The sequence below is a fragment of the Gavia stellata genome, chromosome 19 (assembly GCF_030936135.1).
Source record: "Gavia stellata isolate bGavSte3 chromosome 19, bGavSte3.hap2, whole genome shotgun sequence".
In the NCBI taxonomy this organism is placed as follows: Eukaryota; Metazoa; Chordata; class Aves; order Gaviiformes; family Gaviidae; genus Gavia; species Gavia stellata.
The window spans coordinates 15,994,923-16,012,721 of record NC_082612.1 but is presented as its reverse complement, the minus strand read 5'-3'; the positions used below and the strand labels follow the sequence as shown (position 1 = coordinate 16,012,721).

Below are 17,799 nucleotides of genomic sequence, written 5' to 3'. Positions count from 1 at the left end.
TGAAAGTGCAACATTTTAAAAGTGAGGGGACTTGTCAGAAAAGAGCATGAAATGAAAAAGCAGAGGGGACATGATAGATGCAAAATGGAGACCTCTCAAGTGTACTCAAATGCAGCTGCAGAAGGTGGTATTTTACTAAAAGAGATTTAAAAAAAAAAAACAAACAACAAACCCAAACAGAAAATATCAGTGGGTAGGCAGGTATGGCTCAATGGCCAGGTTGTAGTAGTTGTTGGTTGTGGTAGTTGCTTAAACAGATGCCCCTCATTGAAATGTTAATCCCCTTGAAAGTTGGTGAGAAAAATAAAACCTATAGTAGGCAAAGAAAAAAGTGATAATTATGTCACAGAAAGTAAGTAAAGATTGAGTAGCCAGAAGCAAATATAGCAGTGAACGGATTCAGCACCCCAACCCCCTTATGTTCTGATTTTGCTTAGGGATGAAGGTTCTCAGAAAAAACATTTCCTTTTATTCTGAGTGTTTGAAAAATAATAACCAAAAAAACCTGTTAAGTCCCACAAAAGAAAGGTGAATGCCAATCCTTCCCTTCCGGTGCCTCATAGCTAGAAGGGAGAGTCGATGCAAAGCATTACCCCAACTTTAAGGAAGGGGAAAAGAAAAGATCTACCTCACCAGTACTACAAAATTGCAGGACATACCTGTGGCACTGTTTCCCTCACCCCTACTCCCCATTGTACCCTCTTAGGTGGTATCACTTGTATTTGTCACTGTGGTACCTCTGTACGGGCCAGTGTGTACTTCCCATGACTTAAATTGGCTGGTAAGTCAGCAGGGATGTTGCTTTTAAGTATGAAAAGATGATTTAAGAAACTGCTTATGATACCAGAAATGTTAGTATGTCAACAAAAAATGTAACAGAAAACAATACAATGATATGAATGATGTGATACAATAGGGACGTGGTTTCTGTAAAAGAAAATCATGTGTTCTTCTACTAAAATGTTTTGAGCATGTCAGAAAAATCATGGACTTATGAATTAGTTGAAATTTATTTGGGTCTTTAAAAAAGCCTTTGGCAAAACTTCTCACTGAGAAGCTGCCAAATAAATTACGGATTGTGATGTGCTATGGCAAATTAGAAATTCACCAAGAGACAGTAAAACAAAGGGTAGGAAGGAATTAGCAATTTTAAGCATGACAAAAGGCTAACAGAGGGGTATTCCATTACTAAAAGTGGAATTGTGCATATTTTAGCAAATGTGATCTGCACAAAATTATGACTGTGGGTAAGAGAATAGTAGACAATACAACCTTACGTGCATGAAGCAAGATTAGAAAAGGCAAAGCTTGAAAGGGAGTAAAAAGAGGCTGGCTGACAGATAAACAAGGGGGCAAATGAAGTTATTGTTGACAAATACAAGGTACTGCACCTTGGAAACAAGAGTCTAATTATGCACCTGGCTGTCTGATATAATGAACTGTAACTACTCAGAGAACGTATCTGAGCATCATTGTAGGCAGTTCAATGAAAATCTTTTCTTGGCATGCACAGCAGTGGTTAAAAAGTACATTAGATATTTGAATGTCTGTAGAATAAAACAGAAATAACACTGAAAATATTATAACATTATTATTAACATACAATATGCTGCCACTTAAAATATTCACTTCTGGTCACAGCATCAAAAAGATGTATCTGAAATAGAAGGGATTTTAAAAGCTGGCAATGAAAATGATTAGTGTGGGATGGCAAGAGCTCCCTTTGAAGAAAGAAGCTGAAAAGAATGGGACTGCCAGGTATAGAAAGGAGGTGTGACCAAAATAACGCATGTGATAAGATAAATTGAACGGCTTCTTTTTTCCTTTCTTGTAACGTAAGAACGAGGAGGCAGCAAAATAAACTGAAAGAAACAAATAAAAAAAAAATAATTCGACCAATAGATAATTTGTACCCAAGTCCTCAAACTAGGCCTAAAGTTTGTAAGGAGTGAATAGTTCTGTTGAAAATTATTGCGTATGTCATGCCAAGCACACACTGGAAAAACTGTAGAGCCACGAAATATTGTTTGAGAGTGGGAAGACTGTAGGGTTAAAATAAAGATGATACAAATACTTTGCACGGTCAAGGAGAATATCCATGGTTAAATGAAATAAACTCAGAAGGTAGAAGTCCTTAAATGTTTCTGACATAAGTCAAACAGTAGTTTTATGGGATTTTGAAAGAACCATTCTCTATGAACAGGTTGTGCACTGTGGTTTGTTGCAGCATAATTCAGAGAGATCCAAATCTAGCAGCAGCTGGCTCAGGGTGGGACTTCGGAGAAAACCTGTCAGCTGCCCTCTTGTCTCCTCCTGCCTGTGGTTCTTGCAGTGACAGCCCTAGTTGAGTCTAAAGAGGACATCTGATGGCTTGGGTAGCACTAGCATAGTGTAAGAGCCATTCCCTGTCTCATGGAGGGAGAAGGCAGCTTTTTGGACTTGTAACATTGCGTGACCTGGATCTCCCCTGTGGCTTTCTGTGTAGCTCTACAGGGTTTCTTGTTTCTTTTTCTGCAGCAAGTAGTTGCTGCCTTGACTTTTCTCTCCGAATAGCATAGAATGGCAATACTTGGCTCTTCCAGCTGCTGTCGAATGAGAAAATAAGCGATAGTTTTTCTTTAAAGGGACTTTAATTCTTAATTTCTAATACTGTTCAAATTTTTAAATAAATATTGTTGTTTATTTTTGAGAATTAAAAAGAAAAACAGTCTTATGGTGGGACTGGACCCAGGACATTGGGAGCTAAATATTGGGTTTCATGTTGTTTCATATATATATATTTTTTTTTTTTTTGGTAGATCTAAAATTCTTTCTTTCAAAACTCTAAATATGTGGGTTTGAATTCTGTCATTCCTTGGCTGGAAGTTATAAACGTACTTTATTTTATGAGAAATCCATTAGTGATGCTGCTGTTGTCTTTGGGCAGGAGAAAAATCCAAATCTGATGAATCGGTCCTGCTATTCTCATCCATTCTCAAAAGATATTGCAGGGGTAGCATGCCGTGCTCCTGGGAAGAGAAGGTGGGCTCCCACACACTTTGCCACCCAACTGCAGCAGTGACAGCCTTCAGAAGGCATCATATTGATGATTGTGATAAGGGCCCTCTAGAAGAAGTGGTTAAATATGTAGGCAGGGAAATGTTGATTGAAGGGGATCCTGGAGAGAAACCCTGGCACACAGAATCTCAGTGGGTGTGAGAGATAAAGTTGCCATGGTGAGAGTGCTTGCTACCATTAGTACATCTTGGTGCTCTTCATGAAGAAGACTGCTTACATACTGCTGTGCTCACAGACCATCCTGTTTCCAGTAGCGTAGACAGGCAATCTGGTTGGCATTTCTGCTGTCACCTGTTAATATTTAGAATTCATTGTGCTGCTATTCTTCTGCAACGTTGTTGTTTTAAAACTGTCTTAGGTTAACATTAGCTTCCAATTTTTTTTTTTGTTATCAGCTGCAATTTTAAGATTCCACAATTACTTTGTCTGTAAATGTCATGTTTATACGATACTGAGAATGTCATTCTGTAAAGAAGCTGGCCAAGAGAAATTCTCTCTTGCTATCTGTTTGTTTAATACCTAATCTCCAGAGCCCTTGAAGAACTACTGAATGAAAAGTTATACAGCACTAATGAAATATGTCTTCACTGAATGTAAAAAGGGCTAAAAGAGGGACGTCTCCCAGCTTCCCATTTTAGCAGACCTGAATTCAGGTCCTGTGTATGTAGAGCTGGGAATGCTGGATAGGAGCTTGGGACTGAGTTCCTCTTACTATATGGAAAAATGAATCTGGCCAAATCTACAACCATGGGAAACTCCAGCCCGAATTTTGACAAACGTCTGTTTGGGAAATGCTACTGTTAACTCAGAGCTCTGCAGCATCTGCATCAGGACTCTCGGGATCTCGATCTCAGCTCTGCAGGAAACTGGAAAGTGCTGAAAGCCTTAGCTAAAGCAAGGTTTTCCAGGCTCCCTGGTGTAGAGCTGAGCTTTGATTAGAGTTGGAGCTCTAAGGGCTTTTGGACTCCCAGGCTACAGCAGTGAGCCTTGGATCCCTGGCACAGCTGGCTGCTTCTGAGCCAAGCCCAGGGAGCAGGGGGTAGAGTGCCACTCAGTAGGGTAGGGGAATCATGCCTCATTTGCCAAGAGTTCATCAAACCTCTCCATGTTTCAGGTGAAATATTTTGTGTTCAACAAATTGCCATTTTCTAACAAAAATCTGTCTCACTGAAATGTTTCCAACCAACTCGAGTCACAAGTGAAAATGAATGTGTGGAGCTCAGTCTGGTGCCAGTTTGTTCTGATCGTATGTTCATCAATTAGTAAGGAAAAAATGTATGTATTTGCCAGTCTTTCTGCAGGGAGTAGCCCAGAGTGCTACTGTCAGGATTTAAAATTCATTTACAAAGCTATAGGGAAAAAACTTTTCAATATACCTGCCACTATTATTCTGGGCTCAATTATTCCTTCTCTTTCGCGAGTACTGTGTTAAACAAGAGATTGTATAATGTATATAGTTTATATTAATGAGTCTGTCTAAATAATACGTAAACCATTACATATGGATGGATGGGTAGAGTTCTCTTTAAAAGGTAAATAGGACCAGGCCTGATGGTACTAGGCATTGTAGTCATACTGGAACATGTAGTCTCTATGAGAAAAAGCCTGTAGTCAAAATATGATGACAGTAAGATTAACTGTGATCTAATGATTGACTGATAAAATAGAATAAATGGCAAACACCATCTCTCCATGTTTCTGTTTTATCAAAACAGAGCTATTTATTTTCTGGTAGAATTAATTTGCAACAAACTGTTTCAATAGTGCCTTGGTATTGCCAGGTGCTGTGTTTTTACTCTAATGATACATGAATTGATGACGGACGTTGCTATGCAGGTTGGTGTTTTGCTGGGTTGCTCTGAGCAAATGTTATTTATGAGGTTGCACAGAATGATCATGCTTACAGAACACGTAATAGATAGCGGGTTTTTTTGTTTGTTTGTTTTTTACTCAAGAAAGCTACTAGTTGTAGCTTGGAAGTCTTTTTATGCACTGACACGTCATCAGGGTCCAGTTGTGAGGACTGTTTGATCCAAAGCAGACTTCATAATTTCCACGCTGCAGAAACAAATGTTTGTGAATTTTTTTTTTGTTGAGTCTGATGTTTGTTCTTTGACTTACGTGTGAAAGAATCCTACTGTTCTTAGTGCCTGACCTCTTCTCTTTCCAAGTGCTCAGAATGAAGAGTTCACCCATTAATTAACTTTTCTTTTTTTTTAAATGGTGTGAGAAGTGTAGAGTTGAGATTTCTATAATGCTAGTAAACTGTTTTGCTTAATATATGCTTTTATCTTTCACCTCTTGAACCAGGTTCATCAGCACCAAGACAGGGGTGAGACCTTTCAATGTCAGCTATGCCCTTTTACCTCCTCCCGCCACTTTAGCCTGAAACTCCACATGCGTTGCCATCAACATTTCCTCAGGACAGAATCCAAAGTGAAGGAGGAAATACCAGAAACTGAGGTGAAGGGTTCACCACAGTTAAATAGTGACTCCTGCCCGGGACCACAGAGGGAAGGAGGTGGACCTGACCTTACAGGATCAGCATCTGTATCTAAAACACCTGATGTGGCTGGGCAGCCTAGTGGAGGTATTCCACCTTTACTAGTGAAAGAAGAGCCCAAAGATGACAATGGCATCTCAGCTGCACCTTTTGCTCTTAGCACTGTTGACAGAGCCCCCAACAACACAAAGCTGAAAGACTCCTCTGACTTTGTGGCTAATACAGCATCAGCACTATTCAGCCAAGACATCTCGGTGAAGATGGCATCAGATTTTCTTATGAAGCTATCAGGTAATTGAGCAGCAAGCAGCAGCATCAGCTGCTCCTTTATGGGCTAAGAAACACTTTGCCTTGGGTTTGCTAAGTCATGGATTGCATGGAGAAAAACATTGCAACTTCTTAACTCACAATTTCTTGTTTCTTTTGATAAGGAGAGGTGCGTGATGGAGGGAAGAGGGGAAATGGTGAGAAAAGAGAGGGATTTTGCTGTTTAATTGCTGGGATTGGGAGTGAGAACTTTTTATCCAGGCTTTCGTGTTCACTGACAATTACCTTCACAAATCTCATTTGGTGTGCTTTCCAGGCATGCTGAATACCTGTAGTTGTGGTTTGAAATCACAGAGGGTCGCAAGTGCCCAGTATGTTAGAAAATTCAGCTCTTAAGTTCTCTGCCTTTACCCATCTATTAAATAAGACCAATAAAGCATTGGTCACCATCCTTTCAGAGTAGTATTTGAGGTCTAACTAGTAAATATTTGTGAAGTATGAATGTTACCGCGTTTCTTAACACTTAAAAAAAAAAAAGGTAGTCCTAGAGATTCATGAACAGCTTTTAAATTTTTTTACTATTTTAATTGAAATCCTTATCTAATGCAAAGCATGTGTTTATTGTGTTTTCCTTCACTATCAGATTATTGCTGTAAGAATGATATTCATACGTGAGACTCTGAAGCGGAGGATGTGTTTAGGGTGAATCTGTTATATTTTATGTGCTCTTTTATTGATTTGAGTGAACGCTTCAGAACTGTGGACATGCTGGGGGAATGTTCTATAGTAAACTTTTTCAAAATTAGCCTTTAATTTTTAAAGAGAAAGAAGTCAGGAAAAATGTCACTGAAGAAACTTCTGTTTCACAAGGAGATGGCAGTCCATATGACAAGTTTTAGACTTTTGATATAGAAGATACCCTTTTCAATAGAGAATAATTGGTCACCTTTTTCCGTTAAATGGAATATAAGTTGCATTTTAGCAAATGTTATTGTCAGGTGAACTAAGGAATTAGCTGTGTCCTAATGACATTGCCTTGGTGAAACTGCAGCCATTTATTTTGGAAAGGCTTGCTGTCCTCATCTGCCCAGACCTTTGTATCTCTGGAATCGCAGTTCTGTGGGGAATTGGGTAGTATGGTTAAACACAAAAAATCAAGCCTGAGGCTTCATGGAGCCAACCAGGAAAATGGAAAAGAGCTGAGGACAAGCAGGAGATGAAATGGGCTGGCACAAATGGTTTGCTGTGCGAGTTGGAAGAAGCCACAGAAACCTCCCCTTAAAAAAAAAAAATAATAAAAAATTATATAATTTATTATTATGACCAACAAAAAATTAATGAGAATGAGTCTGTTTTGATTTGCTTGTACAGTTTATCACTTGTACATTTTTTTATTTGCGTTTCAAATTTGGACTCTATATGAAATCCATTTTTTATGTTGTCTGACAGCTGTCCCGTATATGTTGTCATTCTGATGTCTATCTTAAATATGGCTTGCACTAAGTGTGTACTAAGTGGCTCTACAGACCGACTGTACTGACCTGGTAGGTGGTAGTGCTCATGACGGCTGCATGTATCAAGAATGAAAGGAGAAAGCAGGAGAAGGGGGGGAAAGCCTGAAAGCTGAGAAAACATACAACATTTTCATGTGTTGTTTTTCAGGTAGCAGCTGATGGGGACCTCTTTACAGTTTGGCAGACGGTCATGTTTTCTATGTCTGATCTATTGGCTTCAGAAAAAGGATACAAATGTACATTATTCATGCAAAAGGCCTATGCAGTTATTTTATGGTGACTTACTAAAGGTCTTGAAACCTGACTTGTATGCACTGTTACCTAGCAACATGCTATAAAGTCACTGGGGGAGTGAGATGTATCTGTAATTTTGTATGTGTGCATATTTGGATGAAAATGTACTGCCAGTCACCAAGTTTACTATACAAGAAGAGCAATGTTAAAAGGAAAGGAATTTCTTTTCTCCTGAGATTTATATTGTGTTATATACATTTAGCTCGTGCTTTCCTCCATACAGTGTGCATAAATTTAGAGTAGAAGTGATTCTCTCTTAGCAAGTTGGCTAAGTATTAGCTGCATTTTTTTGACTGCTTGCTGTGCTGAACCAAGTTCCTTTGAGTGATTTCTTTATTACGACACTCTCTTGTTAGGCCCATCAGAACTTCAATTATTGGCCCTACCTTTTCAATGATATAAATCTTTTGACATCTCAAATTGTATATGCCAATTGTAACAGCCAACACAGATTTGTCGAGACCAAATTATGTCAAAACAATCTAATTTTCTTCTCTGACAGGCCTTGTGGCTAAGAAAGAAGCAGTAGATAGATACATAGACTTTTAGAATTTGGCATTTATTCTTATTGAATATTGATGGTGTCAATGAACATTTATTTTTGCTTGCAAATGTTTATTGCTCCTTTTCTTCTTGGTTGGTGTCAGTTTGTATGCTTTCAGTTTCATGGGAGACCTCAGGACCTGATGGTTTTCATTTCTGTGCAGTTTCAGCCTTTTCTTTTTCCAAGGTTTTGACTCAGAGGAGTGCTTGTCTCCCTTCAGACCTAAGAGTTACAGTTTCCAGAAGTTTAACAGTTGCACCTAGGGTGAAAGTACAAAATTGGTGTTTATTAACTATTATGAATTTTAAAATTGAATCTTAATAAGCATTTATATAATCTTGACTCTCAGTATTATTTCTGATTGTGCAATGCAGTACCTTTCTAGTCTAGATGAAGTGGATATCAGATGGTTGGACAACAGTACATTGAAAGTAGTTCACAGTCATAAATACAAAACCTGCAACAACTAGGTAGGTAACAGTTCTGTGGGAAAGGAACAGGAGTTAACAATGTCATAGTGGTGCTAAAAAGGCGGTCATTGTACTGGAATGTATACAGAGAGAAACAGTCCTGCACTTCTCAGTCTTGCTGAAGTCCAAGGTTTTGGCACTGTTGTTTATGAAGAGTGCGGGCAGTTGGAAAGACTTCAAAGGAGAGCAGCAGACATGACTGGAGGTTTAGAAAACATGTCCAGTGAGGATGGATAAAAGGGAGTGAGGTTGTGAAGCCTATAGGGAAGACTAAGGAGCGTCATTAATAAGCCTTTAATGCATTTAAAAGTTTGTCGTGGGGAGAAGGAAATAATCTGTTGGTGATTAACCATAATTAGGACAAAAAATAACAGGTTTATATCGCTGTAGGGTTTAAGTTGGCATTAGGAAAATCTTTCCAAAATTTGAAGTAGTTAAACCTTTATGATAGTTTGGCTGGAGAAATTGTGGCATCTCTGGCACTGGAGATGCCAGAGGCATCTGGCATCCAGTGCCAGAGGCACTGGAGATGCCTTTAAAAACAGGTTAGGTAACTACCTGTCAGATACGGTTGATCACATATTAGGCAGTAGGATGGACTAGATCTGTGTATCTCAGTCAGTAAACCATAGGACATCAGAAGCAGTTGTAAGAAATTTCAGCTGAACAAAAACAAGCAGCGAGCTGTAGAGAAGCAAAGTGGGGAAAAAATTTACAGATGTTCAAAGTGAGACCTGATTTCGAATGGGCCAGAAATGAATTGTGATGACACTCCTCAAAATGGCCTTTGAATTTTTTTCAAAAAGGCTTAGGGGAGCTTTAGATTTAAAGAGGTTGAGAAATGTTGGTGTGGGTGACGTTTTGAGATCCCTTCAGCCTTAATTTTGTGCCATTGCTTGCCAGAAAGATTGTTAGTTACATGTTTTATGAAATAAGGCATAACACAAATCACCAAATGTAAATCTAAAAATAAGAACAAATCTTGAAATTTTTTCCACATTCCATTCTCTAGGTCCTAGTTTAATGTAGGAGATGCTTTTAAATTCACAAGAAATTTAGAAGGGTTCTCTGAAATTTTATTTAAATTCGGAAAGGGTTATTGTTTGTAAAGACAATTAGCAGATGACTCTTCACATATAAACAGAAGAATATTTAAGCATGGGCATGTTTTTACCTTCAAATCTTCCCCCTCTTATTTCAGTAGGACTGCTTGTATGCTTTAAGTTGCCCGAGTACTTTGTTGGATCAGTGCTTTGCCAGAATATTTTCTTCCCCCAGTCCATTAATTCCACATTGAAACTTTGTAACTGCATTCATATCTTAATTTGCAGAGTATTTGCTTTTCCTATTTCAAAGGTTTCAGTGGCAGACATTATACAACATATGTCTTTAAATACTGATATCCTTCTACCCACTTCTAAGGCTTGTTTTCTTTTGTAATAAAAACCAGCTTTCACAGTGATCTAAATTACAATGGCTGGTATACTCTAGTGAAGTTATTACTGTGCCTATGTTATGTGCTGCAGTTACTTTTCATAACATTCGAAAATAAATGAATCCCATCAAAATGAATGGGATTCTTGCACTATTGATCTCAAAGGAATTCTGTGTGGAAACAGTAATTGTAAAGCATACTTCATTGCTGGCCTCTCTCCCCCACCTCTCCATGTTCACCAAGTGCATTACTCTAGAAAGCACAGCTCTTCATCTTGTGACAGTGTATATTATCAAGTGTGCCCTGCTTCTGCAGTTCTTTTTATGTTCCCCAAGTTACTTTCATGGAAAAACTTTAAAATAGAGAGGAGGAAGGAGAGATAACATGCTGAGGGTTTGGGGCTGGCCCTGATAAACAAATGAGAAACTATGTTTTCTCCCAGTTCAAGTCGTATCTGCTGTCACTATTGTGTAAGGAGACAAATCTTTATTTTGGAAAATAATGCCACCATGAGATTTTGGTGACTGTCCGAAGTACTTGGACTTTGCATTCATGTTTTATTAGCTGATTCCATTAATGGAATAATGAAATAGTAAATCATCAGACAGCTACATACAAAATATTAGTAGATAAGGTAAGTAATCACTTAGATGATTTGTTCTGTTTGGCTCTTGAAAATTACTGCATTCCTTAAAGGTAACACAAGTAATCTGAAATTTTTTCACATTTGCCATTGACAGTGCTGAACTGACTGGCTTGAACTCTTCAAACAGTTGTTTTTAATAAATTAAAAGCATGTCCAATTAAATTGGCATAATTGATGTATATGTGTAGCAACTTCCAAAGAAAAGACCATGCTGCCTATAGTTAGGATTCATAGTTTATGCCAGAATGTATAATTTCAATTAGAATATGTAAGCGCACAGGACTGGCAATTATTGAGCCATATCCTTAATTTAAAAATACTGTGAATTCCATAATGCTGCTGTCAGTGTAAATACCCCTGATTTCATCAAGATGTCTCTTTGAAGTGTCTCTCCAGATTCACATTTTCATAATTTCCATATAGACCTTTAATTTAAAATAAAACTGAGAAGGGGCAAATAGCATGGCTAATTCAAACTTGGGCAAATAAAAGCTTGTAGTAATCTTTGCCACTGATATATCACCACCCTTATAATCTCTTTTCAGCAACTGCTAGTCTTACATCCACAATTTCCCCACATCCTTAAAATCTTACCCATCGTGGTTTACACCTTGAAGGAATACGTAGAATTTAGCAAGATAAAGTAGTGTAAACTCTGTTCTAATTCAGTCATTTAAAATGCAGGATAACAAACTGCTTTTTTGTGTGCTCAGCCCTAGGCAACTTAAAAGAAGACATGAATATGATTCTGGACCAGCTCTGTGCTTACAATTTAGTTTTAATATCTGCACAAACTCTTGTACTTGGAGTATAAGACTAGACTAGACTGATGTCTCTTTTGCTTCCCTGATTACACCATTACTCTGAGCAGAAGTCCTAGCTCATGAGCCTTTCTGTCACGTCTATCCAAAATGGGAATTGAAGACATTGTTAGTTCAGTCATCTCTGATTGTTTTTTTGTTTGTTGTTTTCTTAAACAAATATAAAGGTCAGTCTGGTGGTGTTTCTCTCCTTCTCTGTTTCTGTTCCTTTGTAGAGAGAAGAAATTTCCATGCTACAAACAATTCTTTCCTATCGGCAACAAATTTCCCTCTGCTCCTTTCACTGTCCTCCCCCAGAATTTTACCTATTCTGCTGTTATTTTGATTTTTACCCAGAAAGGAGAAGATGGTCTTGGCAGATATTACAACCTTGTTTAGCAGGTGGGACTTTGGTTGTATAACAGATGCCTTGGGGCATGGGGAGGATGTGTGGTCCTACAGGTGCCTTAGCAATTTGCCTAATTCCTCCATTCCACTTGGACTAGAACATTGTGAAATTTTGAGGGGGCAGTAGCAGGACTGGTTGTTCTCCAGTGCTGTGTCTCATTTTGCTTGACTGCAGCTCCTTAAATGCAAAGCAGCTTTAGAGAAGAGCAGGATAGTTAGCTGGCCTATTCTTAACCTCTGCTTACGCATTTTTAACATACTTAAGCAAGATGGTTTGGAAGACCTTATATTTTAAGTCATCTTTGGAAGCCCGGAGGTGGAAAGTCTTGGCATCGTCATACTTCTCATGATTGTCTATTCTGCCGCTCCACTGCTTTGATAAAAAGAAATGTTTTAATACTGAGTGCCCTTGAGTCATAAGTAGCTTTTTCATTGATAGTTCCCATCCTCTTCCTTGGAGCCCTATAGGTTAGTTTATTTAGCTGAGGGCAGAGTAGAGGGCTTTGAAAATGAGTTGTAATTGAGTTAGCACACTCAGGAGGATTAGGTAGCATGAGGTGCTCAGGGACAGATTAATACTCCAGGGCAGAAGGCACTAAAAAGAAATGAGAGACCAGCTAGACTGTCCTGCCAGAAGAATGGTATTTCTCCTTTTGGGCCACTTACAGTGCAGACAGCCTCTATGTTTAGTAAGTTGAACATAATTTATCAGCCCAATTGGATTTTAGTCTGGAGATTCTCCAACAGGTTGCATAGATTTTTCTTGCAAAGCAATTAGCTCACCGGTGGCTTCTTCTGCAGTGTTTGTACCCCTTGCTCAGTTCTTGAATGTCATCAAATATAAGCCATAGTCTCCATGCAGAATGCCAACACCTACCTGCACATTTCAATTACTGGAGTGAAAATAGCAGAAGACTCAAGTCATACCTTCTATTGACTGCAGCTGCCTTCAGGGTGATGATGCCCAGCGTTGGGGAAATGTGTCTTCCAAATACTGTGGAACTGATCTGTCAAAGGTCCTTGGTTTCTTTTAACCACCACAGCTCACAAGTTACCACCTGGAATGGAAGGCTCCCTGTGTCATTCGGATGCTCTAGCTCCAGTAGGACCCAGATAAAACACTGCCCTTTCTTGTTCAGGTAGAAGTCATGCCATGGTTCTCTTGCTGTGGTGGCTCTGAGGAGAATCAAAAAGGGAGATTTTCCTGCAAGATCTCAAGGAGACCAGTTCAATTTGCACTGCCTTTTGGAATGTGTCCTCACTTTCCCCTTTACCCTCAGCCAATGACTGGCTTGCTCTCTCTCATCTTTGTAGCTGTAGTTAGGCATCGCTTGTAAAATATTATGATGGTGCAGTGATGTACTGTGGTATTTTCATCACAGTTCCTTTTGACCCAGACTCTGTAGATGCTTTTTCTCGTGGCCTCTTTTGTGGCAGTATTTTTGTTGTGGATTCTTTTTTCTTTCTCATGTTCTTTGCTCAGACAGATGGAACGGTGACCAACTCCTTGCTGATTGTGACTTGTAACATGGAGCTTTGCTTGAAGTAATCAGCCCATTTTTCCTCTTTCAATTATAAACATCTTGAGCATTTAGAAATCCTCGTAAGTAGACTGATGCAGTTAGCAGCTTCTATCAGAGTGTTTCAGGTTAGTGGCAGATGCCCAAAGGTTTTCTTGTGGCATTTGGCAGTTTGAGGAAAGTGTTATAACTTTCATTATCTACTTTTGCCAAATGGATCAAATTATTCCAGTTGCCAGGAAGATAAAAATCAGCAGTCTGGAATCTTCTTTGATCTGTTTTTTTCTGGATATGGAATGGAACAAATGGAGAATTATCAACCCTGCTTGAGAGACTGCTGTCTGTTGGTTCTGTTTGCTGGGTGGGTTTTTTTTTTTTCCTCGCTGTGTATTTCAAAATTAAATTGCTGGGTTTTTTGGATTCAGTCTGCAGGCAACACATCCTTCAGCCTGTTCTCATTGCAGTTCAGAATGAATGTAAATTAAATACAAATTAAGTATATATGTATGTGTATCTATTTTTGTATGCAGATAGAAGATGTTGTTCCTTCTGGAGAGTAATAATTTTGTAGTTCAAATATACTTTAACAGACTTCAACATGATCTTTTTAATCCTTGTCTAGTTCTAATTTTTAAAAGAATCCTCAATCATAGGGTTTTTTAAAAACTGGTCTGAGTCAACTTTTATTTCCCTTATTTGTGATGTTTTCTCTTACATCTGTTTATTGTTCTCCCTAATATGACTAATGGATGCATTATAGTTGCTGTTTCCCATGTGTTAGCAATTTTGCCCATAATTGTGGATCCAAGATGGGACAGAGGCAAGAGTGGTGGGGATTTTTCTTGGTTTTGGGGTCATTTGTTTTTTGGGGTTTGGATGGGGTTTTTTTTCCTCTAGCTTTAATGTATGGATCTGATAGACTGGACAACCTCCCGCTTTTTTAATTTGTCCTTCTATTTAGGCTTCGTTTACCTTGGAATCTGCTTTAGTATATTTCAAGAAAGAGTAAAAGCCCCATTAATTGAAGCAAAAGCCCCATTAACTGAAGAAATTGGGTTGAAACCAACCCAATAGTGGTCTGATTTTATTTCTTTTTGTTTTCTGGGGGAAGAAAAATGAGGTAAATAACTCTTCTATTTTTGTGATTTGTCTACAATTAAAATGTTTGATTTTTGGAAAGCGTGGTCAGTTCAAAGAATGTGCTGTCAGTTAATTAAAGAAATAAACACCCCTTCTTTCCTAATTTATTAATTCTATCTTCTGTCCAAAGCAAAGTGGCTAGAGTAGGCAGAACCAGCAACATAGGTAAGAACAGTAGCCTGGGTTTCTTTTCCCCTTCATGTAATACTGCCAAATGCACATCTTCAGGACTTCTTCTGGATTGTGGGACCCTGACCATGGATTATATTTCTGATAGGTGATGTCTTGTAGACACACGGGGACAAACTGAGTATACAGATCTCATGAAGAGCTCGTTTAGATTATGGCTGATGTTGTGCTAGTAGATTTGTTTTCAACATAGTTTTACCATTGTTGTCGTGGGTGGTGGCTCAGAAGTGTGAGGGAGCAGTGGCTTATAGCAGCATGTGCTGTCACAGTAGGAGAGCTAATGCGTGGGGTTGGGAGAGAAAGGGAAAGTGAGACATAGGAAAGGAGGGAAACTTGATGATGGATGCCCTGCTCAAGTCATTCTGTGTGTGTCGCTATCATGAAACTATTTAAACTCTGATGTGACCTACCTCGAATTTTTGGTTCTCTGAGCTATTAGAACTTGGCTTCATCTCAGTAGAGTTTGAGAATACTCTGGAATGAAGAGCACAGAGGTACCACTTGACACCTGCCCTTGGATTGGGTCAAATTGGCTGTTGAGTTTTGGCTTGGTGATAAAAGGGTTTAATAAATGCTAATTTCTCCCAAAAGCGCCCCCTTTGATCCTCCTTCTTGTGGCAGGGGAATCCATAAGGCATCTGCCACTGCATACTATAGCGCCTGACTCTGAAAAAAGTTCCTAGTTTAAGGCTGTGATATTATATGAGTTTTGTTAGTGATTCTATTTGTGTATGGTTGTTTTTACATTGTTCTTAACCTGGCTTGTAATGGACTACGGTGTATGGTTGCAAACTTACACTGATCTATGTATGTGAGTTTAATATCACCTCTGTATTTTAAATGGTAAAAGTTTATGCTAACCTGGTCTACAGTGCTTCCTCTACCTGGTTCTTTTTCTGCCCTGGTTCATGGGTGGAAACACAGCTGGCTTCACAGGTTGATGATTGTTCTCAGTGGGTCTTCCTTACCTCTTCACTCAGACTCGTGTTTCCTTTATTTTCTGGGACAATTTGAATTAATAACTTCTTGAAATGAATAAATTCAAAAGAATTTTTTCTCCAGGTTCTCTGAAAGTTCAGGCAGAATGCTCTCTATCAGCTGTACTCAGCTCCTGGTGGAGGTATTTTTCATATCAGTAGCAGCTAGAGTGACATGTTTTAAAAGAGAAGGAATGCGGAAAGTAGTGTGGCATAGAAGGTTTGGGTGGGGTTTTTTTTTTTTTAGGTGACCATTCATCACCCCAGGTCAAACCCCAGAATAGACTGAGCTAGAAAGGTGCAGGCCTGGATAAAGAAGATAGATGGTTTTTTTTTTCCTTTTGTAAGTACCTTGGTAAAGTTAAGATTGGTTTGAGAGCCTTAAACCTGTATTTTGATGAATTAAAGTATGCTTTAATGTTTCATATTTCTACTTTTGCTCTTTTTTTAAAAAGGAAAAAGCCATTCCTAATACTGGTAAAAGTGCTTTTAGGTCATATTAAAAATTACACATATAAGGTAATTTAATTTCTGAAGTAGTGAGTAGCACCAATGTGTATGTACATGCTGCTTATGTGCACACTGTTTATACCACTTGCTTTAATCTTGTTCTTTCGTAATGGCTTGCCAACCAATACGAAAGGAGAAAAATCAAACATCCCTGGAATATAAACTGAAAAGATTTAAGTGTTGTGTTACAGGGTAATGTAGTAGCTTTAAAAAATAAAATAAATAAAAAAAAAACCTAACACAAAGAAAACCACAAAACAATGGATTGTGTGGAAATGAGCAAAGCTCGAAGTAGCAAACGGACGTCTATTTGCGATAAAGATGGCAATTGTACCCCATATTTTAGGGTTGAGGTCTCTGGGAGATGGTGAGCACTTCACAGTGGGATGCAGGACTTCAGATTCTCTAGGTGCCAGATTTTGGGGGAACTGCTGAGAAGGAGAGTATCTGAGGAAATAAGCCAGGGAAGCGAGGACCTGGAGAGTAGGTAAGAAGCAGTGAAGCGAAGGAGAAAGTAGACCAAGGGCTTAAGCAGGTGAACATTGCCAGATTTTGTTGGGTTGATTTGGCCTGTTAGTACCCTGCCCTTTCGGTTGGATATTACCATCCCTGTGATATAGCAGCTCCTCAGCTTTTCCTGTTCATGTAATGGGTTTGTAAAACAAACAGCTCCCTGCAGCAAGCAATGCACGTTGGCTTCTAATGCCCTGCTGCAGTCTGTGAAAGGGGTGGTGGGGTACATCCTTCTTAGGTGGTCTGAGTGATATTTGACAGAACTCATCTGCAAAAGTCATGAGGGTAGGCAGGGGATTGTCATGTGGAAGGAGGAAAGTATGTAGGAGAGGTAGTGGGGTAAATGGTGAGAGAGTTTAGAAAGATAACAAAATGGGGATGATGCTCTATCTTTCACGTTTGTGGAGACGGAGTTTTAGAGACGTGAGAAAGAGGATAAGGTCATCAAGGTTTGGGGCACTGAATAAGTAATCTGCTGTGTGTTGCCGGGAATTTAAAGTGAAATTTTGAATAGGAAAAAGCCACTAAGAGACAGGGAAGGAAGCATCTCTTAATGGTCAAACATAAAGAATTGTAACAAGAGCTGCTGAAAAATAGTGCAACTTCTTTAGCCTCCTGTTTGTCAAGCAGTCTGCCTGTGAATTTATATTGCTTGAGTTTGGAAGTATTGTTTAAGAGGCGTTCTTGGTTTTATCCCTTCAACCAAATGCAGTGCAAAGGCTCTACTGCTGTCAAGGGGTATCAGAAAGACCCTTCAAGAACAACATTGTTCAGTGTGTAGATTTTAAGGAGCCCCAAGGTCTCCGTACCCTGCTCTGAGGCTGTGCAGCTGCTTATATGGAGCATCTGAAAGGATTATTTTAAACTTGCTCTTTCTTTTTTATGGATGCAGAACCTGGAACAGTGCTCTAATAGCATCTTCCAGTGCAGAGCTGTCTTCTGAAAATCCCTCTATTTTCTTTCTTAACCAATACCAACTTTTAGGACCTAAGAATTTGCTGTTCTTTTCCCT

The 17,799-nt window shown here is 38.9% G+C and overlaps 1 protein-coding gene across 1 annotated transcript in view; it reads left to right on the top strand.

Annotated features, from left to right (window-relative positions):
* Nucleotides 1-17,799, top strand: part of ZNF827 (zinc finger protein 827) — an 81,257-nt gene that overhangs the window by 10,997 nt on the left and 52,461 nt on the right. The window contains exon 4 of the mRNA XM_059826882.1: nt 5,368-5,851. Within this exon, the coding sequence (XP_059682865.1) occupies nt 5,368-5,851 (484 nt within the window). The remainder of the gene's footprint in view (nt 1-5,367; nt 5,852-17,799) is intronic.